The 25,884-nt window shown below is 47.3% G+C and overlaps 1 protein-coding gene across 1 annotated transcript in view; it reads right to left on the bottom strand.

The window, feature by feature from the left end:
- The window catches only part of PRAG1 (PEAK1 related, kinase-activating pseudokinase 1), a 45,086-nt gene extending 37,215 nt beyond the window's left edge, over positions 1 to 7,871 (bottom strand). Inside the window, exons 1-2 of the mRNA XM_032769471.2 lie at positions 7,480 to 7,871; positions 2,929 to 3,346 (exon numbers count right to left, since the gene is read on the bottom strand). Coding sequence (XP_032625362.1) covers positions 2,929 to 3,294 — 366 coding nt within the window. The 5' untranslated portion in view covers positions 3,295 to 3,346; positions 7,480 to 7,871. The remainder of the gene's footprint in view (positions 1 to 2,928; positions 3,347 to 7,479) is intronic.
- Between the last annotated feature and the right edge of the window lie 18,013 nt (positions 7,872 to 25,884).

Here is a 25,884-nt window from a genome sequence, read left to right as displayed (position 1 = left end):
GTGTACTCATCACACAGGTGATTACTGAAACCTTGTCTGCTGAAGCTACACGTCCTACTTTCTGCACCCTTTGCAGTCCTTGCATTATTAAGTATGTCAATATAGTGAATAAGGTATCCTCTTTCCTTCCTAGTCAGGACAGGGAATAACATTTTCAACCTGTCGTACTGTATGGGTGTATTCTATTAGAGCAATCAACATTGTAATCTATGCCTCTTTAATTCTAAGAGTATATCTTCCATGTGGCATTATTTCCCCTTCCATTTTATAGACGAGCTTTGCAGCTGTACGTCTTACAGACTGGAACCCTCTTAAAACAAAGGGCTCCCCATGGGAAAAACACTTCCCTATATGTGGAATTTCCACTGTAACAGGAGAGGGCCTACTTGGCAAAAGATCTCTTCTTCGATCTGGCTCCTTCCTGCCCTTGCCAGAGGCATTAGTAGCTACAGTAGAACCTCAGAGTTACGAACACTAGAGTTACAAACCGACCGGTCAACCACACACACTGCATCTGGAACCAGAAGAACACAAGCAGGCAGCAGCAGCAAACAAACAAACAAAAAGCAAACACAGTACAGTATTGTGTTAAATATAAACTACTAAAAAAAATAAAGGGAAAGTTTTTTTAAAAAGGTTTCACAAGGTAAGGAAACTATTTCTGCTTGTTTCATTTAAGTTGGTTAAAAACTGCATTTTTCTTCTGCATAGTAAAGTTTCAACGCTGTTTTACGTCAGTAAACTTGTAAAAGAACCAAGTTGAACATCACTGTTCAGAGTTCCGAACAACCTCCATTCCCTAAGTGTTTGTAACTCTGAGGTTTTACTATATGTATCTGGGGACATGCATTCGGAAAAACGTTATCTTTACTGCCATTGAAGAGCAGCTGTAGCAAGACTAGGGAATCAAGGATTCTTCCCTGCCACATCCCTCCCCCAGGAGATAGTGATAAATCTTCTTGTCCTCTGTTCTATAAGGGAAGAGAAGTGAGAATCCCACGGAATGCAGAGTGCAACCCATGCCTGTTAAATGCCAAATTGTCGCATTCCTAGGGATCTGACATGGTAGAATCCACTTATAAGGAACTGAAACTTCACCATCGGCCAAATTCTGCCATCACTAACAGGAGGAAAACCAGAGTAACTCCATTGACTTCAATGAATTTTAAGCTGCGTTCACCTGTGTGGAAGTAGAGCAAGAACTGGCAGGGATTTGAAGGGGATTTCTATGCAAACAGTCTCTTCTGTGAGCAAGAGTCAGGCTAGCTGTAACCCTAATAACACGAGACTTGTAGAAGCGAGGATTGTGTGAGGTGAATAGGAAAGAACTGCGTGAGAAGTTGTTGCGACCTTGTGTAGATAAATATGGAATGTAGACTAGAATCTTATTTTTCACATCTATTTAGATATCAAGATGACCTATGTATAAACAAAATGTAGCTGTTGATTATTGTATGTAACACAAAGGTATAAATGCTGCTGTAATTGTTTACCTGGGGAGAGATCTGTTTAGCTCACTCCCTCCATGCAATTGCTAGAGATAATAAAGTATCTGATTTGCTGCATCCAACCAGAGCGAACTATGTTTTTCTCTGACACCTGAATGAGGATTTGGCCCTAAAAAGAAGCAAAGCAGAGTACTGAAACTCTAATAAAACGCACTGGAGCACTTTTATTCCACTTCACTATAAAATGGTTCACTATAGCCAAGTCTATTCTTAGCAGCTCCCACTGTAGGTGGGGAGAAGGGCACACATTAGGAAATCTTCTGGCTTTCTGGCTGGGTGGGAGCAGTCTTTGTATCAAAGAAAGAGCTGGCTGGTGCAGGATGAATTCAACACAGCTATAATGGAGGACCTTGCAATGCAGCTTTATCACTGACACACCTCCTCTGCTCACCGGTTAGTCAGCAGGGGTTAGCACGTAGGCAGGGATTTCAAGGATATCAGAGAAGGGAGCAGGATTGGGCAAAGATAAAACACACGGTATTCAAGCTACTAACCAAGTACTTCTCTGGCATAGCTAGAAAGGCTGTGAAACAAAACTCCAGAGCTGAACGCCCCCCAGACTTTGGGAGGAACGCTGAGCTGAACTCTGCTGTTTAGTCCCATCTCTGGATGTAACCATTGCTTAATATGTCGTACTCCCTTCATCCATCGGTTTTAGGAAGATATTAAGGGGGACTGAGTGGTTCAGGAGATTTACACTCACTAGGCTGCCAGGTTATAAACCCACTGTGACAGAGGACCATTAACAGCTGATAGCGGTTTGATGGTCTGTGTGAAATAAGTCGCTCAGTTATTAGCAAGCAGGTATCTACACCACAGCAATGGCTACATTAGGCAAACTTGCTCTCAGTTGAGAGGCCAAGGACTACCTTGGCAGGAAGATCCTCTCACCCCTATGGGTGGTCCCAGCCAGGACAGAGGAACACACAGTGGGGCTGTGAGGGGAAGCAGGCCCTGTTTGCCCCATGCAGCATATAAACAGAGAATTTCAGTCCTCGGCTTGTCAAGCAGAAAATTTTCAGCAGGGGAAAAAAACAATTAAAAACGTAACAAGATACTGAGCGACTAACATTATTTTAAAGTATCACATTTATACATGATTCTTCAAGAATTGTTTGTGATCTTGGTCAGTATTATCTAATTTACACAAGGTACCACTAGATTTAACGAGTGGTGTCGCAGGAAGCCAAGCATTTTGCAGCCGAACACAAACCTCTGGTGTCGAGGGGTTTAAAATCCAGTGGAAAGCAGATGAGGCAGAAAAGAAAGATCTCGGCTGACACACCCTCAGAAATAAAAAGTAATGGAGGTGGATGCACAGTAGTCTTGTCATGGCAAATACCCTTATTGCGCCCCAACAAAAGCAAATAATATAACGGGTGCAGCACTGCACAATACCACACCCCTCATGAATCATTACCTGCGAGATGTCTGCGTTCATATTCACATCCGCCCAGACGTCAGAAACATCTGGGTTGATCATTGTTGGCTTCACTGCAATTGTTGGCTTCGAGTAAGGTGTGGCAATCACACACTCATCCTCCTGAGGTGTATCCTCAGCTTTGGCTCTAATTCCATTCAAGGTGCGTGAGGGCAAGCTACTAGCTTCCAGCTCCAGGGATGCTTGCAGCCTGTGGGAATGTTTGGGGTAGAAACAGTTTTTGCAGGAGCCAGGCTTCCAAATGTGCTCCACAAAGTTACTGCACACGGACATTTTCAAATCCTCCTGGTTCAGACAGATGGCCCTCTGCTTCTTGCGTACTGAGCTCTGCTGGTCATTTTGCATTCACCCTTTGAAGATGGTCTTAAAGATTTAGACTGTCCTGCAGATGAGCTACCTGGAAAGGCAGAACATTTTATACATGACAATTGGAAGATTTTCATTTAAATTGGGGCGAGGGAGGTGTGTGTTAACTGTTTAGGTAAAGCCTGTACAATCACCTAAAAAGCCTCAGCTTCTACGCATAAACTCTACAAGGATGGAGGGTACATCAAACAAGCAGCATTCCTTCAAGAATTAATTGATTGTTTACCAAGCACACATAACCAGACTCATTCTGGGTCTCTAGACCAAAGGCAAAGGCAACTGATACCGAGGGTGTGTCTTGTAAATATCCATTCAGGCTTGTGAAAGTGGGATTTGGGGGAGGAATTCCCTTTAAAAAACAAAATTATGTCTGGAAGAAACAGGACTGGTGAAGCAAAGGCTAGAACTCAAGAGTTCTGTAACCTAGTGCTTCGGCAACCACCATATCTCCCTGAAATTTAGCAGTAATTACACCCTACATCAGGATGGTATGGGACAGTAATAGAAATGATTTCCAGGAAAAGGGTGACACAGAAAGAAAGGCTCTTAATCTGCTGCTAGATCTGATAGGAGAGAAAAATCTGTGTTACAAATAATAGCTTCAGTTAACTGAAATAGCCTATTGTCTGCAAGGTTGAAATGGAACACACACAGATTAACCACTCTCTGTTCCTCGATTACTTGCAGCCGAGGAATCCTGTCCCTCTTTCCTCTCCAGTAATGGAAAGAGAAAATTCCCCAGGAACAGTTTTTCTATTTTGGGTCATTCTCCTTTCTTTACTGCCGAGTTTAATCAAATTCTCACAACAGCTACCTGAAACTAACGCCTTAGGAAAATCTTTAGGGACTGGAGTCCCAGAAAGCTGGCCCCAGGAAAACCATGAGATTGCTGAGAAGGGAAGATGTGCAGAAAAAACATGTCTCTCAATGAAAATCCTTCCATACTGAGTTCTCCCTTAGCTATTTTATTCCTAAAGCTTTCCTTTGGTCCACAGATGCTAATGTAAAGCAACATGACGCAACTCTCTTCCCTAGGAACTCTCACTAGTTTGGGGCATTCCAAGAATCAGGGCTTTAGGGAGCGAGAGAGAAATTCTGGGGTTTGAACCAAAGTCATTCCCCAATCCTCTGGATAACAGTATGCCTAGGCCTCAGCACTGACCTCTGAGTAACAGCTTTTGTATATATTGTCCTCTGTGTTATAGCGTATTAACCCATCACAGCAGCTATCAACAAAATCCCCTAAAGCAAGGGTAGGCAACCTATGGCACGCGTGCCAAAGGTGGCACACAAGCTGATTTTCAGTGGCACTCACGCTGCCTGGGTCCTGGCCACCGGTCTGGCGGGCTCTGCATTTTAATTTAATTTTAAATGAAGCTTCTTAAACATTTTAAAAACTTTATTTACTTTACATACAGCAATATTTTAGTTCTATATTATAGACTTATGGAAAGAGACCGTCTAAAAATGTTAAAATGCATTATAGGCACATGAAACCTTAAATTAGAGTGAATAAATGAAGACTTGGCACAGCACTTCTGAAAGATTGCCGACCCCTGCCCTAAAGCAAAGAGCACTAGCTTTCCCAGACTCAGGCTGCAAATTGAGGCTCCAGTATCGTTTGGTGGCACTACAAAGACATCATATTCTAGGTCTCAACCGCACAAAAACATTATTAAAAAGGCACATATCATAATGGCCCTCCTGAGTGCTGAAGGAATCATGAGTCCCGTGCAAGCTCCTGGGTTGTTTGGTTGAAAACAGATCCTTTTTACATGACAAGACTCCCTAATAATCAGTTTGCATTCTGAAGTCTATCTCTGCAAGGAAAAAGGGCTAAAGATTGAGGGGTTTTTAAATAAAAGCTCAGCAGTTAGTTCATCCATTATACTAAGCTCAGAAGAGTCAACAATTTTTAGCTGTGGTCCAAATTTAAAAGTTCACTTTTGAAATTGGACTTTGATCAACTAAACTTTGGTGCTTTGCACTAGTTCTCGGAGAGACTGAGTCCAACAAACTATGTTTTATTTCTCTGCTGTAAAGCGGCAACAGCATTTCAAAAGTTACGATATTAGAATTCAGGAACCTCGTCTGAGCTACTTAATTTGTTTTTAGAAAAGTCTACCTCAGCTCCAGGCCTAAGCTGACCAATTTTAAGTCAAATGTTACTTTTTGGTGGATTCCAGAAGGGGGCAAAATATGGTAGTAATGGAAATTCAATTGCAGCATTAACTATGGGGTGAATGCCGGAGCTCCACAGTTCAGTATAATCAACATATTACTGTAGCCTACACACTTTTACAAATAATATATTCCTGCTTTATTTTCCCTTCAGATTTTTCAAATTGCTTTAGATTTATAATGCTGTAGTTAACTGTTTTAGAACTTTGAACGTCTGTACAGTCGGAGGGCAGAATTTCCCTGTTATCCCAGTAGTGGGATCAAAAAGTAGGCAAAAGGATTATAATGGGAAACATGTTTAATACCATGACAAAAATGGCTAAATTAGCCTCACAAGGACTATTGCGTCATGTGACACTTAACTTAAAGAAGTATTACCACCATAAAAATAACTGGAGGGAAGGGCAGTAACAGTGAAGTTCACTTAAGTCCACATCAAAGAAGCTAGAAATTGCTTCTTTTCTAATTTTCATTTTTAATGTTATTTAATTAAAATTCATTAATAACCACACTAAAGAATATACTAAGCTGAGGGAACTCTACCTTTTTTCGCCTGATACACAAACCACCCACCTTCGTTCCTCTATATTTCCAAATCCTTTGCAGTGGGTTAGGCAAAAAGAAATTCGCCAATAGATGATAATTTGTTAATTTTTTAGCTCATTGTGTCACATATGGCCAAATAGGTCATTTAAGCCACTGCATGCACCTTTTATAATCTCCCATTTGAAAATACAAGTGTACATTCTTCTCGGACGTTTAATTAACTGCACATTCTGCAGCATTAAATGCTCAAAAGGTAAAGCTATTTGCATCTGTAAAGTTATCTGTGGAGCCAAAAGGACTAGAATGGAAGATCACATTCTGATTTGGTTTGTTTGAAAAAAAGCTTCCTAAATCGCCGTAGGTTTGTAACATCAATATTGAGAACAACTATGACTATACACAGCCACACTGCAGTAATTAAACTACCAGCAAAACTTTACCTAGTATCTGCATTAGATAGTATATAAGGACTATTTTTTAAACCAATGGAAATTTACACAGCAAGTTTTGATACTATCACAGGTCCAGAAGAGCAAAGATGGGAGTAATGGAAATATCCCAATCATGCAAATTCTGCGAAAGAGTGACACCAGTCACAGACTCACTGTACTTCTTTTTTCCCCCATGCAAAAGCCACCTTATTCAACAGGAATCTCTCTGTGGAAATTTGTTCATAAAGTTCCACTGATGACAAGTCAAGTCACATGGGGCTGTGAAGCCAATACAATGCTAGAGGATTTCCATAACTATAGATTTGCAGTGTAATTTTAAAAGTATTTGTCTATCCTAAAATACAATTTTCCCCTCCCCCCCAATACTGCAAAATACAGGAAATGAAATTCAGCAACAGATTGAAACTTGCTAACCCAAATGTTCCTGGAATCACTAAGTTCAAAGAATCAGACTCTTCAATGAAATAAAAAGCCATTAAAAGACATTACATGCTTCTGGGTGACAGAAGATAGAGGCTGGTTGTAAAGTATGTTAAACTACTGCCAAGCTGATAAGGGTCTGACTTGCAGGCATAACCAAGGCCGTTTGAACTTAGCCTAGCCCTGTTTAGATATTTCGGAGGTAAGCAGCACATGTAGGCAAAGAGGAAGTGGTAGCCTTACACTGGCTAAATAAAGTCAGGCAGTTAAGAGCCGAATCACGATTTTAGGACAGTTTGACGCGCACTGTAATGCGATCAGTGGCAGGAATCCACTTCGAAACCAAGCTCAGTCTAAACAAAGCGAGACCACATTTGTTCCACGGTTTCCAGTTACACTAGAAGCGCTCTGGCCTTCGACAACTTTATGCAAAGCCCCCTGCCTCCGCTTGCAAACAGCTTCGGTCCGTGCGTTTTAAATCGCGCGGTCAGCGCCGGGGGCTGGCAAGTTCCCACCCCCAGCGCTTCGGGCGGCTTTGTGGGGCCACGTGCTGGAGGAGACTCACCTGCGCCAAGGAAACATTCGCCCTGAAGCCGCCTCGGCCCCCACGCGGCCAGGAAAGCTCAAGGCGCTGGCGGGCGAGGCAGGAGCGGATCCATCCCCAGGAACCTGCGTGCAAAGAACAGAGCTCGGCTGGAGTGACCGAAATCCCCGGGGAAGCCCAGCCCAGCCCAGCCTCTGCTGCCCCCGCCAGCCGGACAAACCCGGCCCGGCTGCAGAGCGGCGCCCGCCCGTGGGGAGACCCCGCGGGAACCCCCGCCGGGCAGCTGCCGAGCTCCGGCAGAGACCCGCGCCCGGCCCGGGAAGGGGCTGGAGACGCGCCCGGGGCTCACGAACCTCGCACAGCGGCTCCGCTCAGCGCCCGGCTGGAGAGCGGCACTGCGGGGCGGGGCTCCCGGCTCCTCCTCCAGGGACGGGACGGGGCGGCCGGCGGCGGGCAGTGAGCGCCCCCCAGTCCCAGCGTCACCCCCCGCCCCCCGTAACCTTCCCCTACAGCCCCCGAGCGGCACCCCAAATCCTCCCCAGCCCCCCATAACCCTCCCCTGCGGCACCCCCAAGCCCAAATCCTCCCCAGCCCCCCATAACCTTCCCCTACAGCCCCCGAGCGGCACCCCAAATCCTCCCCAGCCCCCCATAACCCTCCCCTGCGGCACCCCCAAGCCCAAATCCTCCCCAGCCCCCCATAACCTTCCCCTACAGCCCCCCCAGCTGCACCGCCCAAGCCCTAGCCCCCTACAGCCTGCCAGAAGCACCCCCCCAAGCCCTGAAACCTCCCCAGCCTACCATAACCCTCCTCTACAGCCTCCCCAAGCAGCACCCCCGGAGCCCTAGCCCCAAACCTCCCCCAGAGCCTCTGCCAGCAGCATCCCCCATGGCCTCCCCAGCCCCTCATAACCCTCCCCTATAGCCTCTCCCAGCGGCACCCCCCACTTCCCTGCCCTAGAGCTGGGCCTAGCTGCACCTCCCAAGCCCCAAATCCTCCCTCGGAGCCTCCCAGCCCCCCATAACCCTCCCCAGTGGCACCCCCCGAGCCCCCAATCCTCCCCCAGCCCCTCATAACCCTCCCCTAGAGCCTCCCTCAGCAGCACCCCCCAAGCTCAAATCCTCTCCCAGAGCCTCCATTGCCCTCCCCTGCAGCCCTGCCCAGCAGCACCCCCCCAGCCCCAAATCCTCCCCCATAGCCTCCCCAGCCCCCCATAGCCCTCCCCTGCAGCCCTGCCCAGCAGCACGCCCTCAGCCCCAAATCCTCCCCCAGAGCACCCCATCCCTCCCCCAGAGCCCGCTTCCAGCAGCACCCCCACTGCCCTGCCCTAGAGCCAGACTCAGCTGCAGCCTCAGCTCTAGCTGCAGCCCCAAATCCTCCCCTACTGCCCTCCTGCAGAGCACCACCCAGGACCCTCACCCACAGCCTCCCCCAGCAGCACCCCCTACCCCCAATGGCCTCCCCTAGCACACCCCCAACCTCTCCCCCAAATCCTTCCCCAGCAGCACCCCCAACTTTCCTCCAGCACCCCCAATGGTCCTTCCCTAGCAACACACACAACCGCCTCCCCCAGCATCCCCACGGCCCTCCCCTAGAGCCTGACCCAGCAGCACCCCCTACAGCTCCATCCCCAAATCCTCTCACAGCAGCTCCCCCATGGCTGTCCCCTAGAGCCTCCCCCAGCAGCACCCCTCACCCCCAATGGCCTCACCTCATACTTCCCCAACTCCTCCCCCAATCTTCCCCCAGCCCCCCATGGCCCTTCCCTAGCAGCATCCCGCAACCACCTCCCTCAGCACCCCCACAGCCCTCCCCTGGAGCCTTTTACAGCAATTTAGTACATTATATAGTAAATACATAATTTAATAAAAATAAAATGTAAAAGACAAGTGCAGAGTACCACACTGAGGAAGTTAAAAATCAAATCACAACTACAAACTGGGGAATAATTAGCGAGGCAGTAGTAGTGCTGAAAAGGATTCCCGGGTTATAGTGGATCACAAATTGAATTTGAGTCAACAATGTGAAAAAAAGGCTAATATCCTTCTGGGGTGTATTGACAGGACTGTAGTACATGAGACATGGGCAGTAATTATCTAAACGGGTCGAGGCCTCCGCTGGAGAACAGTGTCCCATTTTAGCTACCACCTTTTCAGCCAGATATGGACAAATCAGGGAGGCTGCAGAGGAGAGCAGCAAAAATGAGCAAAAGTTCGGAAAACTTGACCTCTGAGGAAAGGTTGAAGAAACTGAGCATGATTTGTCTTGAGAACATAAGACTGAAGGGGGACCTGATAATAATCTCTCAATATGTTAGGGGCTGTTATAAAGAGGACTGTTATCAATTATTCTGCATGTCCAGTGAAGGTAGGACAAGAACTAATGGGCTTAATCTGTAGCCAGGGAGATTGAGATTAGATATTCGGAAAAACATATAATGATAAGGGGAGTTCAGCTCCGGAACAGGCTTCCAAGGGAGTTTCTGGAATCCCATCATTGGAGGTTTTTAAGAACAGGTTGGACAAAGACCTGGCAGGGATGACCTAGGTTTACTTGGCCCTGCCTCGGTGCAGGAGGCTGGAGTAAATGAGCTGTCAAGGTCTTTATGACTCCATTCTGTGATTCTATGAAAGCTGCTGATCTCCCTACCCCCATAAAACAAACATCTAATAATGATAAAATGAAATTATAGCACCTCTGGACAGGGGTGGCTCTAGCTTTTTTGCCGCCCCAAGCATGGCAGGCAGGCTGCCTTCGGCGGCATGCCTGTGGGAGGTCCCCGATCCTGCGGATTCGGCAGCTTGCCTGCAGAGGTCCCCGGTCCCATGGATTTGGCGGCATGACTGTGGGAGGTCCCCGGTCCCGCAGCTTCGGCTTATCTGCCGCCGAATTACCACTGAAGCTGCGGCACCGGTGGATCTCCCACAGGCAAGCTGCCCCCCGTGGCTTGACACTCCAGGCACACACTTGCTGTACTGGTGCCTGGAGCCCCCGCTGCCTCTGGTAACCCTGTCAGGTTCTCATCTGATTCGTAGTTTTCCTGAGTGCTGAACGAACAGTGTATCATAGGACCTAAAGAAATCCCAGAGACACATCTGTGTATGAAAACTCCACTATTCTGAGCACTTCACCTTTTTAGAAAAGGAGAGTTGATCACAAACTCTTTTTAGAGTGTCAGATATAACAAAGCTGAAAAATTAATGAGCAAACCGGGAGTTCCCAGCTGGCCAGGCTGGAGAATTAGAAAGCACTGGTGAAGATCAGTTTCAAGGATGTTTGTTGTCAGGTATTCTAAGTCCCCTCCTCCCCCCAGAAGTATAAACCTATTACTAGTTAAACCAACTGCCCTATTAGGTTGGAACTCCCTGGTTTCTGTGCTTTTAGGTGGTGACGGTGATTTTTACAGTCCATCTTTTGCATTACAAAACTGAACCTCTGACAGAAAGTAGCATTAAAATGGCTGACTCCATCCCAAAAGTCCCAACCTCTGAATGGAGATTCGGAGAGAGTGACAGAAACTTAAATGTCTCTTAAAATTCCTTTTTAAATGCTCTCTATACATTCGTATTTAGCAAATCCAGGATTTAGTTACCTGTCAACGGTCGGAGAAGATGCCGAACACCGCACAGTCGCGGGCCTTAACGTAGTACAGCTTGTCATGGGAGAGAAGCTCTGACTGAGCCTACACAGTGGCACTGGTCCAGGCATCTGTGTTGTGTCTTTCCATGTTAGCTGAGAGCTTTGGGGTGAAAGCTCACTGGTGGGGCCTGTGCTAAGATGCAGTTTGCCTGAGCCACATCCCAGTCATAAAAATGTTATTGCGATTAAGTCAGAGGTAACAAAGTAGTGAAAGAACCTCCACCCACCAGCCTTATATAATAAGCAAGTAAATAATGGTAGCAGAATAATTAAGACTCTAAATATGCTCAAATAAATTTGTTAGTCTCTAAGGTGCCACAAGTACTCCTGTTCTTTTTAAGAACCTAAAAACATTTCAGGCAATTTATCATATGGGACTAGTTCCTTTGACTTCAATGGGCTTTGGATCAGATCCCTGGAGTGCTATACGCTGAGTGACAATTAAGGCCCCCTTTCACCTAAGATCATCATGTGGGCAGTCACCCCACTGCTCAGTTCATTCCTATTATGTGCAAGTGGATCCTCACCAGACCTGCAGAGCTCTCATCCTATTGCCTTCCCCTGCCCCTACAGGCTGACTGCAGGAGCTGCACCCCTTCATGGCCAAGAACCCATAACCAGCCCTCGCGACTTCTCTCCAAAGCAGACAAATCTCACACACTTCCCCTCTTCCTGATTCCCATCCTTGCTAACAAACTCCAAATTTCTGGGCTGAGATTACTAAAATAAGACATAAAAAGGGAACTCTTTAATGGGTCTCTGAATCATCCCCCAACAAAGTTAACTCCCTATTAACATCTGCATTATCGATGCTTCGTATTTCTGTAGCAAGTCCATGTAACGAGTCATCAGAAGAGCTCGGATTAGAAACCAAAGCTCCTGACTGCCAAACCCACATCCAGTCCATCTGACAGACAATGCTGCTTCTCAAACACAGTTAACAAATTTATCCCTGAAAATCCAAATTTCTCTCAATATCTGGCACTGTTTTAGTTTGCTTCGTGCACTGCTGCAACCTATCCCTTCACAGGACCTGGGCAGCATTACCATTCAAAGAGTTGTGAGACTTCAGTTAAAATTTGGAGCTGGCTTGATGCAGCAGCACTAGGAACCCTGTTAGTTTAGATGAACTGAAAAGAAGAAGTAACAGCATTGATGGCAGAGTGGGTCATCTTACCAGTAACAAAGTGACTGCTTAATCCTTTGTCCAGATGATAATCCTATGAATTCCCATCTCTGTGCAGAGTGCTGAGAATCAAGAAGTCGATCAGTGACCAATGCAACAATTTCTTGGCTCAGGAGGACAGAATCCAAGAGGGACCTCTGCTCTGCTTGCTTAAGAAATTCTGGGATAATAGCTCTTAACTGAGTGTCCAGTTTTTGCTTGAAGTGTTGGCTGCGGGGGAGGGCACTAAACCACATATAACGGAGCTGACGAACAAGGGGTCTTTGTCAGCTGTCGGACACCTGCAGCTGTTTTGGCATGCCTCTCCCAGGAGGGGTGGTTTTGTTGGAGAATAGTCTACAAAAGATTGAGCAAATTGAGCATAAAAGAAAAGCTTTTACTGATTAAGTCACTGAATTGCCTTAAAATAAAGCTGTGTCATCTAATATGCTCCCTAGGGCCACGTGGTAACTCCTTAAACGCCTGAGAGGCCAGCCAGGTCATCCTAGATCAACTGTCATTGGTAGATATCCTCTTGGAAAGGAATTTGCTGTTTTTAAACCCTGCTCATTTTTGTTTATTTTTAACTGGCATTCTCTTCCAGTACATAACCGGCAAATAGTTACTCGCCGTGACAGGCAGCCACCCTTGACTGAATACTACCAAGGAACAGGTGCCCAGAATGAAACGTGGCTTTTTAAATCACTGCACAGTGCTGTTCTTGTCTGCCGGGCGATGACAAAAGTGACAATGCTATTGTAACACAGAAACAGCCAGCCACTGTCCTCAGAAGCATCAGCTCAGCGTGTATTGTTCTCTTGTTGCCACGTTGATTGAAAATGGTTATAATGCCCTCGAAAACTGCCGGGAGGATGGCACTGGAGACTGAGTCACTCAGCAGTGGACTGATGACAATGCAGTCAGCCAACGCACACAAGGCTTTACCAACACTGTACTTAAAATGTCATCACTTGCATGGCCTGGTGTTCAGAGGTGTGGAGCACCCACAGCTCCTGCTGAAAATCAAAGGGACCTGCTGTGTGCTCAGCACTTCTGATCCATATTTAGATTTATCAGTAGCTGATTGATTTGTGTGCCATTGCAAGGCACCTGCTTTGGGAAATGTTGCCCTGTTTCTGTAAACGTAATGTTACAGTTATCGGCATCTAGATACACTGTGCTCTGCTGAGCCACACATTGGAGACCGATTTGATTCAGTGAGGCAAGCCATCAAATCACTTTCAGGGTCTTGTCATCCACAGATACCTAGCACATTCTGAGAGCTGATCAGCCCATTGCTGTGTCTTTTGCTCTGTATAAAACCAACAAAGCATGAGAAACCACATGGGCACAGTAGGAAGGGCGGGGGGCAAATAACCATGTTTACTAAATATACATAACGTGCAAGGCCTAGTTACATACACCCACTGTTGCTCTGCCTGGCTTCTAAAACAGAGGGTATGGTCACAATGCAATTTGGGTATGTGACATTCCCCAGGATACAATCTAGACAGATGGACAACTGCGTCCCCTCAGTTCTCCAACCTGAGGTGCCTTTTACACTGCTTCACTGTGAGAACTACCACTCCTCGTCTGCCCACACACAGCCTCCAGCATGTAAATCACTCCCAGCTATACTGTATGAATGCTTGGGCCAGCCAGCCATGAATTATACTGCAGGCAATACCATCAAATTCCCAGTCCCAGACTTTCCCACAGAAATGTGTGTCTTGTATTGCCCAGCACCCTCCAGGACAATGCGAGCTCATAGAAAGTCTGTCATTTCATTAATAGGAAATGATATGCACAAGTCTTATCATCTCAAATGGTGTTCCCCAAATACTTCAATCCAATTAAACTGGTTTAAATAAAACAAGTTTATTAACTACAGAAAGATAGATTTTAAATGATTACAAGTAATGAGGCATAAAAGTCAGAATTGGTTACAAAGAAATAAAAAGGTAAAATGCAACTAACGCCTAACTTAACAAGCTAAGTGATTTCAAAGCAAAAACGTTTCTCTCACTACAGGTTCTAGAAGTCTTACTGGCTGAATTCCATCTGCCAAGATGTCTTCCTAGTCCAAAGATGCTTCTTTTGTCCTTCAAGTGTGGTTGATGCCTTCGGTAGAGATGAAGGGAGAAATATTTTGGGGTGTCTGTTGCCTTCTCTCATAGTTCTCTTTTTCTTTGAAAATCATCTCCAACTGGGGCTCAGGAGACAGCAAGTCTGTGGGGATAGGAACCTTCAGCTGTTTCTTTGCCAAAATGTAGATTTCTCACTGACACACTTTTTCCTGTCAAAGAGTAGCTGCTTAACCAGGCGATAGACCATTTGATTTTGTTGACATCTGGCTTGTCAGTTTGCCTTTTGTCTCTGAGGACCTGGTTTGCGACTGTGTTTCTAAACTTGGAATGTCTCAGAAATGTTATACAGTAGAATCTCATATCTTTACATACAATGTTTCCAAACATATTTTACCAGGACAATAATGATCAGTGAACTATGAATTTTCAAACACCACCTCACTAGGAATACTTTGCCCAAAATTTATCACAGACTTGGGAAAAGGGATGAACAGCGGGGTACAGACTATCATCGTGTGTGATTGCAGCAGTAGCTTTAATCTAACCAGCACTAATAGCAGTGAAGCCACTTCAGCACAGACTTCAATGCAAGCTTTCCCTGGGATCTTGGTACACACTTGAGCAGCCAGCCCATGCTGAAGTCCATGCTGCTGCGGCCTCACTGCTATTGGCACCTGAGCTAGCATGATTAAAGCTACCTTGGGTATGTCTACACATGCTGCAATCACACTACCAGAAGCAGTGAACGCATACCAATGCAACACAGGGAGCATCACCAGAGGGCTCATAAACTATTTAAAGCAGTGGTTTTCAACCTTTTTTCATATGTGGAATCCTAAAAAGCTTTAAATAGTGGTGCAGACCCCTTTGGAAATTTTAGATGTGGTCAGCGGAACCCCAGGAGTCCGTGGACCACAGGTTGAAAACCACTGATTTAAATAGTTTGTGAACCCTCATACGGTGACTTTTCATGGGCATGGGGAGGGTGGTCACCAGCAGAAACTGGATGGAGTCCACCCATCTAATGCCCACGAAAAGTCATCATATGGCAATCTATTTCTGGTTACACTTGACATAGGACAGCTTCATCATACTGGTGACACAGAAGTGTATTGAACCAATGTCCCAGCTTGGCATTAGGGGACACCGTATTGCCAGGGTAATTGTCTTTCAACTATTATCCTGACCACCTGTGGTACTTTCTGCAAGAGGCGGCTCTGAACCCAGGCATCCTGGCTGGTTCTAAATCCCCCTTGGCAAAGGTACCTCTTTTACTTCCTGCTCAAAGCTGTGTGAAGTGTTGCAGAGCATTGCTGCTTTACACTCAGCAGGTGGCTGCATTTCAGCGATGGAGGAAGTGAAGTGACTGGCCCTGATTGTGATCTCGAAGTGTAGCTCCATCTACATCCATGGAGTTACTGTAGATTTATGCCACGAGGTGAGGGCAGAACCCGTCCCCCAATTGTATATGAGTTACAGTTTGGAAAGTGCTTTGAAATCCTTCGCTGAAGGTATTGTATGAATATTAGACAATCATATTGTTTGTTATGCACAAAGAATAAATGTGGAGCCATTCTGAAGAAACCTTGCAAACAAAATGGTCTTGTTGAAGGATTTTTCGCACACCCTGTAACAGGACGCCTGACTACCTGGGTGGTGCTGACTGCAAGCAACAATGATCCCTTTATCTGAGCCAGATCAGAACCACTCTGTCAGCAGTCCTTCTCCATTAAAGAAAAGAAAAGAAAACCTCTCTGTGGTCAGCAGCTTCCTTATCTACCTATCTTTCCATATTACTGACAATGGGATTGTGTTTTTATATGGTAACGGTACAATCATTTGAACAGTCGCACTTTTAAAATTCTAATGTGAAAAAGGTTCATTGCCCCGAATTACTTACCCAGTCAATGAATAATAGGGACGTTGTGGAGGCTAACAACCCCCAGCCCCCACCAGTATAACTGCAATTTACTGGAATTGGGGGAGGGGAGGAAATCCCCCTCACAGAACAGCGGCGACTCTATTTCCCAGAGTTCAAAAGGAATCATGAAAAAGGCCTTTGAATCCCTCGACTTATAGTGACCATGTGTTAGCACGGAGATTTGATGGTGCCCTTTCCCCTCTTCACATAATGCCCTCTTGTGTACAGAAATACAAATTGCTTTCGTATTAAGTGGGATAAAACAGTAATGATCAGGAGAATTGCTTGAGCAACAGGATGACCAAGATTTTTGGGACAAGCTCTGGTGCTTCCTCACATCAGCACAATGGTGGTTTTCTTTTCCTAAGCATGTGGGGAGACAAGCTCTGACACAGTATGATTTTACAGCTACCATTTGATATATAGACTAGCGACACACATATACCCCTCCCAAGCGACCCCCCCACAGCTATCTGTGTGCTCATGCACGTGCAAGCACGCACTTGCGCGCACACACACACACACATTCACTTGGAAAAGCCTTGTAATGAGAATTGCTGACCTTCCTGCTGGCAACGGACAAAGCTAATTTGACACGTTTGCTCGAGGAACATCCCCCCCTCACCATGTGTCAAGGGAACAGACTCCAGACCGTTTCCCTCCTATGGTCACTTCCCTTGGGGAATGACCGGCTCCCTGTCCAGACATGAGAGCCAGGAAATGCACAAATATCTGACTGAATTGGCTGCTGTGTACAGGCCTTGTGGGGCAGAGGCACAGAGATAGCAGCATCCTGCTGCCTAACTTGGTCCCATCTGGGAGTTTGTGGCTCGGCTGACTCAGGGAGGTTTGTTTGGCGGGAAATGGCCATACTCCGTGGCACCATCCACAAAGGACATTGCCAGAGTCATACAGATTAAGACCAGAAGGAATCACCAGCCATCTAGTCCGAGCTCCTTTACACCACAGGCCATGAACGCCACCAGCAACCCACACACTAAACCCAACAATGGAAATGAGACCAAAACATTACTGCCCACAGGATACTAGACTGTGATGTGTCACAGGCAGAGAACATGAGGGCAGAGAAATGATTAAAGTGAGAGATACACAAATAATCCTGGCCAGTCACCCGCACGCTGCAGAGGAAAGTGAAAACACACGAGATCACTGCCAATCTGACCTGGGGGAAATTCCTTCCCCACCCCACACATGGCAATCATAAGCACGTGAGCTAGAAGTGCCTGCCAAGCACCTGAGAGAGAGAGGATCCTTGGTGCCACCTCAGAGCTTCCCACTCCATACACCCATCCAGTGTCCTGTCTCCATCTCTGATGCTTAAGAGGACGGAGGCCAAAAAACCAAAAAGACACCAGAATACCTTTGACATCAGAAGACACCCTGACCCCTGCAGGTGACCGGCTGAAACACAGATGCATGAGATTTAGGAACATAAGAGAAACCAGAGAGGATATTCAGGGATGCCGAGCCCCATCCCCCACCATCACAAGCAATCCCATAAGACAATGCCCTCAGAAATTTGTCCAGCTCATCCTTAAAACTAATCAGGTTGTTTGCCCTCTACAACTCCTGATGGGAGGCTGTTCCAGATCCTCACCCCTCTGAACTTTCTTCTAATTGCCAGCCTGAGTTTGTTCATGGCCAGTTAATATCCATTTGTTCTTGTGCGAACACCGTCCTTCAGCTTAAATAGCTTGTCACCTCCCTAGTGTTTACCCCAATGTATTTATAGAGCGAAATCATATCCCCCCTCTGCCTTCGTTTTGCTAGATCAACCTCTTCGAGTCTCCTCCGTAAGATAGGCCTCTCTTCCCCCAGTCATCCTAGTAGCTCTCCTCTGCACCCATTCCAGTCTGAATTCATCTTTCTTAAACATGGGAGATCAGCATTGCACCTATATTCCAAATGAGGTCTTACCAGGCCCTTGTACATTTCATCAAGACTTTGCTCTCTCTACTGGACATGCCTCCCCTGATATATCTTAGGATCATATTTGCCTTTTTCACAGCTGCATCACAAAGGTGGCTCATAGTCGTCCCGTGAATGACCCACATGCCCAGGTCTCTCTTCTCCACTGTCACTTCCAGCTGATGAGCCCCCAGCTTGTAGCAGAAATTCTTGTTATTGGACCCTATGTGCATAACCTTATACTTTGTACTATTGAATTTCATCCTAGTTCCATCACACCAGGCTCCAAGGCCATCCAGATCTTCCTGCATAATGTTCTGATCCTCGTCTGTATTGATGGTACTTTGTATATCAGCAAATTTCATTAACACACTCTTACTTTTTGCATCAAGGTCATGAATGAAAATGTCAGATAGGATTGGTCCCAAGACCGACCCTCGAGGAACTCTGCTCCAGTCCAATAGTTCACCTGTCCTGTAAGATAGGAATGGCCTTGATGCAATGGAAGCCCCAGGTGGGTATGGCCATATCTGACAGCAGAGATTTCGATAGCCCATCTCCGAAGGGAATGGCTGGGGGGGGGGGTGAATCCTTCCTCTGATTCCCTCTTGCCCAGATCCATTGGTTTGTGGTGAGCGCTCAGGGAGCAAACAGCACTTCCTCCATCTCTCTGACAGCCTCCTGAGGCCAGGCCCCTGCTAGCTGCGGTGGGGAGGAGGGGAAATTCAGAGTCCCCAGTATGAATTGTTTCTGCAGAGAGGATGACTGGGGCCCTGTCATTAACACAGTGACCCTCTAACACCAGACAGCAAGTTGATGTCTCAAAGAGAAGCACTCAAAAGGCAGGAAATGCCAAAGTTCTGGGGCCCCATCCAGCCGAAATCTAACTCATTCCAAAATAAGGTACAAGTAGCTCCAGGCCCTGCTCCCCCTGCGTCCTGCTTGCCAATCTTTGTTATTGACAGTCACACATTCCTTCTCTGTTGCTATGTGAAAGACCACACGAACAACAGGGGAACTAGTGAGAGAGAACCGTCAGAGTGACTATAGGGTACATCAGTGCACAAAACAAACTGACAAAATAGTGTGAAGTATTGTTGCCCTCCAATCTCTCAGTAAACGTTCGGTGTTACATACACCATTAGAAGATCATGTATTCTCTGTGCGTTTCAGAAGGTCCCAGTCACATATAAAGGAACTGGAAAAAAGAAAGATTGAAGAAAAACTGCTCCACCTCCTGACATCAAAGTTTCGATTCCCTTGAGTACGTGCAGCTGAATTACCAGTTAAATCTCTGGTGCCTCTTGGGCGTTTCCATGTAAACTTGATACTATTTTGACATACCCATGATGAGTCTCTTCCCTGCACTGCTACAAGCTTGGGGTTAACTGTGGCTATCCAGGCAATCCAGCCTTACAATGAAGAGATATACTGTTGCATCTTAAAACATGCAAAAGACTTTCTCTTGCAAATGAGAGTATGGGCTGAGTCCCGGGGCTCATGGTAAAGGCAGAGTTTCTCTGGGGAGGATGAAGGTGACCGTTTTTTAAAATTACAAGAACTGGAACCCCAAGCACACGTATTTTACAATGTTGCCAGCGCTAATAATTGTATTGCAAGAATCACAGTTTTCTCCTGAATCCATGTGATTAGGTCAGACTCTCAGCTTTCATTAAAAAATACTGAAACTCACAAGAACTGGAAGGAAAGTCAAGGTGAGCTGAGTCCTAGACTCATGGGAATGGATGAGTTTGTCCAGCTCTAAGTACAACATGATGGGAAGAGCGCTGGGTCAGAATCCAAATGCTATCTGTTTAACCTGGACCCCAGCCAAGGAATCTCTTCAACCTGGATTTTGTCCCAGCACTTTCTGGATCTGGCTGGCTACAAATTTCAAAGAATAGGCTTTCTCTTGGTGTCTTGGCATCATCTACTCCTGCCAAATCTGATTCTGGGGAAGGTTCAAGTCAGCTGATTGATTTTCAGACCCATTTGGGTTCTGCCTAACGCACCACGATGCATTATGAATAGGTGTGGCACGGCACTCCTTCGTGCCGAAATCTGCCACCAGATGCCATGCAGTGGGACAACGGAACAGTTGGCAATGGAACAGTTAGAGCAGGGGTTCTCAAACGAGGGGTCAGGACCCTTCAGGGAGTCACAAAGTTATTACATGAGGGGGGTCACGAGCTGTCAGCCTCCACCCCAAACCCTGCTTTGCCTCCAGCATTTATAATAGTGGTAAGTATATAAAAATGTGTTTTTAATTTATAGGGTGGGGGTCACACTCAGAGGTTTGCAGTATGGAAGGGGTCACCAGTACAAAAGTTTTAGAACCACTGAATTAGAGGTTCCCATGCAAACAGATTTTCCTGTCTCCCGAACCCTAGCTGGAGATGATTTTTGAAGAGGAAAATAACCATAAGAAGTGAGAACAGAGGACACAAATGATCTCTCCCTTCATCTCTACTCACAGCACAGACAACATATGAAGGACAAAGGAAGCATCATTAGACTAGAGAGACATCGGCCACGTCTAGACTACGTGCCGTATCGGCGCGTTAAAATCGATTGCTCGGGGATCGATATATCGTGTCTAATCTAGACGGGATATATCGATCCCTGAGCGCGCTTATATCGATTCCGGAACTCCACCAACCCCAACGGAGTTCCGGAATCGACATGGCGAGCCGCGGACATCGATCCCGCGCGGTGAGGATGGGTGAGTAAATCTATTTTAGATATTCGACTACAGCTACATTATTCACGTAGCTGAAATTGCGTATCTAAAATCGATTTTACCCCGTAGTGTAGACCAGCCCATCCTGTCTGAAAGGAGGTCAGCCAGGGAGACTGATGCAGCAGGTGGTGAGAGAGTTTTTGCTTTGAAATCACTTAGCTTGTTAAATTAGGTATTCGTTTGTGTTTTACCTTTTATTACTTTGTAACCAATTCTGACTTGCTTGTTATCACTTCAGTCTATCTTTCTGTAGTTAATAAATTTGTTTTATCTGAATCAGTGTGCGTTTGGATTGAAGTGTTTGAGAACCTCCATTTGAGATAATAAGATTTGTGCGTATCACTTTCTGTTATTGAAATGACAGACTTTCTATGAGCTTGCATTGTCGAAAAGGAGAGAGCTGGACAGTACAAGATGACACACATTTCTAGGGATTGGGAATTCGCCGGTGTCGCTGTGTAATATAATTCAGAAATGGCTGGCTATACCGCTCATGTAATACAGCTGGGAGTGATTTACAATGCTAGAGGCTGTGTGTGGGCAGCCCAGGAATGGTTACTTTCATAGAGAAGCAGTGTAAAAGGCAGCCCCAGGTTGGCGAACTGAGGGGACACAGCTGTTCGGCTGTATCCTGGGGAACCTCTTAGGGACATCCTCTTGGAAAACTCCAAGATTAAGGGGGCCATTGTCTAAAATTAAAAACCAAAACAAGCAGGATGGTCCAATGATAGGAGAGAGGGGTCCTTAAGAACTGTGATGCAGGGACAGCTGTCATAGATTAATGGTAGTGTTATGTGTTGGGTTAAACTTCATTGAAGTGGGTGGTTGTAACACCTGCCCTTCATTTAGGGCAAGCGTAAAAAACAATTGAACTTCTTTATGGAACCAGGTCACTGAAACAATAAGAGCCGCCCAAAGCACAGGCCGAGGGCAAGACCTGAGTGGAAGCTGAATCACATGCCCAAGGGGTTTCTCTAGGGACTAATGTAGTAAACATCTGGGCTGGGGCATTGATCGGTGGAGCTGGGGAGAAAAGGAGCAGAAAGACAAGGCTACTGCCAGCACAAGCATTGTGAATGGGGCCCTGAGAAAAGGCCTAGAGAGAAAGCGCGCATTTTGGGCAGAGTGCTGGCTGGAAAGAGACTTGGAACTAGGAGCAGAGACTCTGTTTCCTCTTGTCTGACCCCTCTTGTCTTCAGGGAGCCAGGACTTTATACATTCTTTATAAGCAAACAGGATTGCATCAAAGAAATATCCGTCTCCATCATCAATTACTCCTCCTAACGGAACCAAACCACTAGATCCCACATCTTGGCTAATCATGAGGGCCAAAAAGGAGTAAGTATTGTAGCAAGGGGAGAGAGGTCAGCTTCTGTTGCCTTCCCAGGGCCCTCGGGGCTCATAGGCTACACTTTGCCAGTCTAGCTACATCAGCTTTTGAGTGTAGATGAGGCCTGTGGGCCCATGCCTTTGCTCATGTGTCTAGCCGCATGTCTAAACATACACAGCAGCGCAGCTGGCAGCTGTGCAGGCTGAATGCAGAGAAAAAGGAGCACAGAACTGGGGCTCTGCTCTGCACACCTCGGATGCTGCATGGGTCCACAGGGATTCTCAAAGATTATTTCCCCCACCCACAAGCCACCTCTCTTAGGTGAGTTCCCTCCCCTAGCCAGCCCGATAAGGGCGCCACAGCCCATCTGCAGCTGTCAGGTCCTTCCAGCACGCCCCCCACCCTGGACATCGGCTCCCAGCCAGCTCTGCAAACTGGTGCTGGAGCTGCCAAACGTTCACGTCGTGCCGCGAGACATGCAGCCTTGCCAATGCCAGCAGCATCAGGCAGAGCTCGGCCCACATTTGGATGCCGGGCTTGTGTATGGGAGTGAGCGTTCAGTTCATCCGGTACCTCCTTTCACTGGCTGTGGCCTCAGAGTGTCGCACATCTGCCAAGCAGGAGTCTCTCTAGCACCCAAAGGGGCGGTAAAGGAGGCTGTATGGTGTGAGCCAGACCCAGCATTGTCAGGAATACAAAGATGTGGGGGACAGAGTGGAGCAGGGCAAGGAGAGTGGGAAACAGACACAGACCGGGGGGCTTTCTGCTAACACTGGACAAGGAACGTTATTAGGATCACGGCTACAGTATCATGCCAAAGCAACTCTGGCCGCTCTCACTGCACCACTGCAGAGCTTCTAACTTGACCCTTCCTTGCCCCAGCCGCCTGGCTTCCTGCTACTTGTTGAGTACTCAGATCCTCCTAGGTAGGGGGCCAAAAGTGAGACCCCCTCGCCACTGTCAGGCCTCAGACACTGAAGCGTGGCCTTACCCTCACAGACGGGTTTGCATGTGAGGGTGCATCCCAGGAGACTCTAGGGCTACCCCTCCCAGCATGCATTGCTGCAGCTCATCCCCCTCATTGTCCCCACCACTCAATGCAGTGCCGGCTGTGCCCCTCCACAAAGAATCCTCCCCTTTGCATTCCTAGCACAACCCCACCACCGGCCTGCATCTTTCTCTCCCTCCCTCTCAGGCAAGCAGCATGCAAATGTATGTAAATTTCACACAGATCCATTCTAATTCTATGCACATTCCAAACCCTACTCGTTTTCTCTTTGCTAAAGGACCAGCAGCGTGGAAATAAGGGAAGACATGCAGCGCTTTAGAGACATGATCTTCCTTCCTGTGCCTACTGCTCCTGGCTTCCCTGCTGGACAGGGGGCTGAAGTGAGGCCAGAGCTTCTGGCAAGCCGCATGCTGGTCACGCCGCTGCTGTTTGTTCAGCACCCATCACCAGGGCACACAGGCTGCAACGGGCGGGCGCCTCTTGTTTAGATTTGAATGTCTAGCAAGTCTGATTGACGGATGAAACCTGCACTCAATTTGTAAAGGAAACAATCAGGCAGGTCCATGTGCTGCAGCAGTTAGAGCCTACAGTGTTCTGCGAAGGATGTGGTCAGAGCGCTCCGGTGTTAATCAACAGGCAGTAGGTGCACCATCGGCACGGCCAGTATCAGCTTCCCTTCCTCGCCCACCACAAATGGCGCATCCTCTTCCCCTGCCGTCTGCTACAGACACACCTGCAGTCAGGGCCAGACACAATAGCTCTGAATGCCCTGGCTGGCAGAACGGTAATGATGGGAGCAAACAGCTACATCACTGCACAGAAACAAATGTAGGTGTCACTCCCACAGGCCAGGAGAGGGAGGTCAGCAAGTGCAGAAGGCTGGCATCCCACGAGCACAGCAGGACAGAGGCAATCTCTGGTGCTGCGGTCCAGAAGGAGTGAGCTACATGGAAGAGGCAGACAGAGAGAGAGAGGAACAAGAAGGGAGTGTTGCTGACTGATTGAAAGAAGGGACAAGGTACAGCGAACAGGGCACCACAGCTCCTAAGTGCTGGGAACTCTGTCCGGGGTCTTTGCTGTGACTGAAAGAATGATTCCCACTAATCAGTGCAAACAGAGGGGTTATTTAAAAGTGCGCAGCAGCACGGGTGGCCAGATTTTCATAACAGTGCTACAGACATGGGACCACTGCGCCAGCCAGAGTGACTACGGGTGATTGGGTTGCACCAGGCATCATGTCGTGAAGTTCCCAGATCTGGCTCGATCCTATGAATCCACAGATCTCTGGGGCAGCCCTGCGGGGGGTGCCAGGTCCGGTGAGGCGTGCCCCCCTTTGCACGTTGATGGAGAGCTAGAGAGAGTGGTGGCTGGGATGGTTTTGTCCACCCTAGCGACGTGGCCAAGGAGCATGCGATGCTGCTCTTAGGTCTGATGGATGACTGAAGGGGGTGAGAGCGTAACATTTTGCACTGTCCTAGAACCATAGAACCACAGGGTTAGCAGGGACCCTGAGGACCATCTAGTCTAACCCCCTGCCAAGATGCAGGACTTTTGTTTCCAAATCAGTAAAGCCAGAGGCTATAAAGTCAAACTCCTTTCTGCTCGGGACTTGGTGCTGCCAGCACTACAGCTCACCACTCAGCATGCACCCAGTGCTTTGAGCTCTTCTGCAAGTCTGGCCCGTTATGCCAAAGCTTTAGAAAATTGCACGGGGGCAAATGTACATGTCCCACTGAAACCCACAGCCCAGTGAGCCCAGAAGAGCCCCTGGGGAGCACACGTGTGCGGACCTCCCTTCAAGCTCCCATCTTGCCAGGTGCATTTGACGGCATTCTGCACATTCTGTTTTCATTTAAAAAAAAGGTAAAATAAAAGGCCGGCTTCTCAGCTGCTGTAAATCCCCAGAGCACATTGACCTCAGTGGAGTGACATCCACTGAAACCAGCCGAGTCTCAGTCCCAACTTGGGAACTTTCCTCCTGGGAAAAGTTGCACTGGCCTCAATGGGACATGTCCCATCAGCAGAGTCCCCCAAGTGCGTTTGCAGGGTTGGAGCATAGAGTCTAAAGCCGCCTCGCCGTGTAAAACTAACAGAACAGGCTGATGGCAAAGCCTGGCAGCAGGAACAGGGAGGACTCGCACTCAGGCTTGGCAGTTCACACCTGCTGGGGCCAAGGGAGCGCTAACATGGCTAGGAACTCTGAACCCAATGGGATTTAGGCACGGTTGTAAGCCACATGCATCTGCCTTGTTAGGCATCTCAATACCATTCAGAATCTGGCCTGGAATCACTTTTGAACATGAGATTTAGGGTCTTAAGTTCCAGAGCATCTGACAGCACCGGAGCTGGAGGTGTGATTTCTGGCTCGGGGAGCCAGGCCTGCACTAGCTCCGATCAAGCCAGTGTGCTAAAAACAGCAGCACAGTCTTGACTGCATGGAGGGTGGGAACGGCTAGCCACCCGAGTGCATTTCTAGGGGCTGGAACGGGCTTGTATTGGGGCAGCTAGCCCTTCCTGCTGCCCATGCGGCCATGACTACACTTTTAGTTTCCATAGATTCATAGACTCCAAGGCCAGAAGGGCCGACTGCAACCATCCCGTCTGAC

Source organism: Chelonoidis abingdonii, chromosome 5 (genome assembly GCF_003597395.2).
Source record: "Chelonoidis abingdonii isolate Lonesome George chromosome 5, CheloAbing_2.0, whole genome shotgun sequence".
Taxonomy (NCBI): Eukaryota; Metazoa; Chordata; order Testudines; family Testudinidae; genus Chelonoidis; species Chelonoidis abingdonii.
This window is presented reverse-complemented; position numbering and strand designations above follow the sequence as displayed.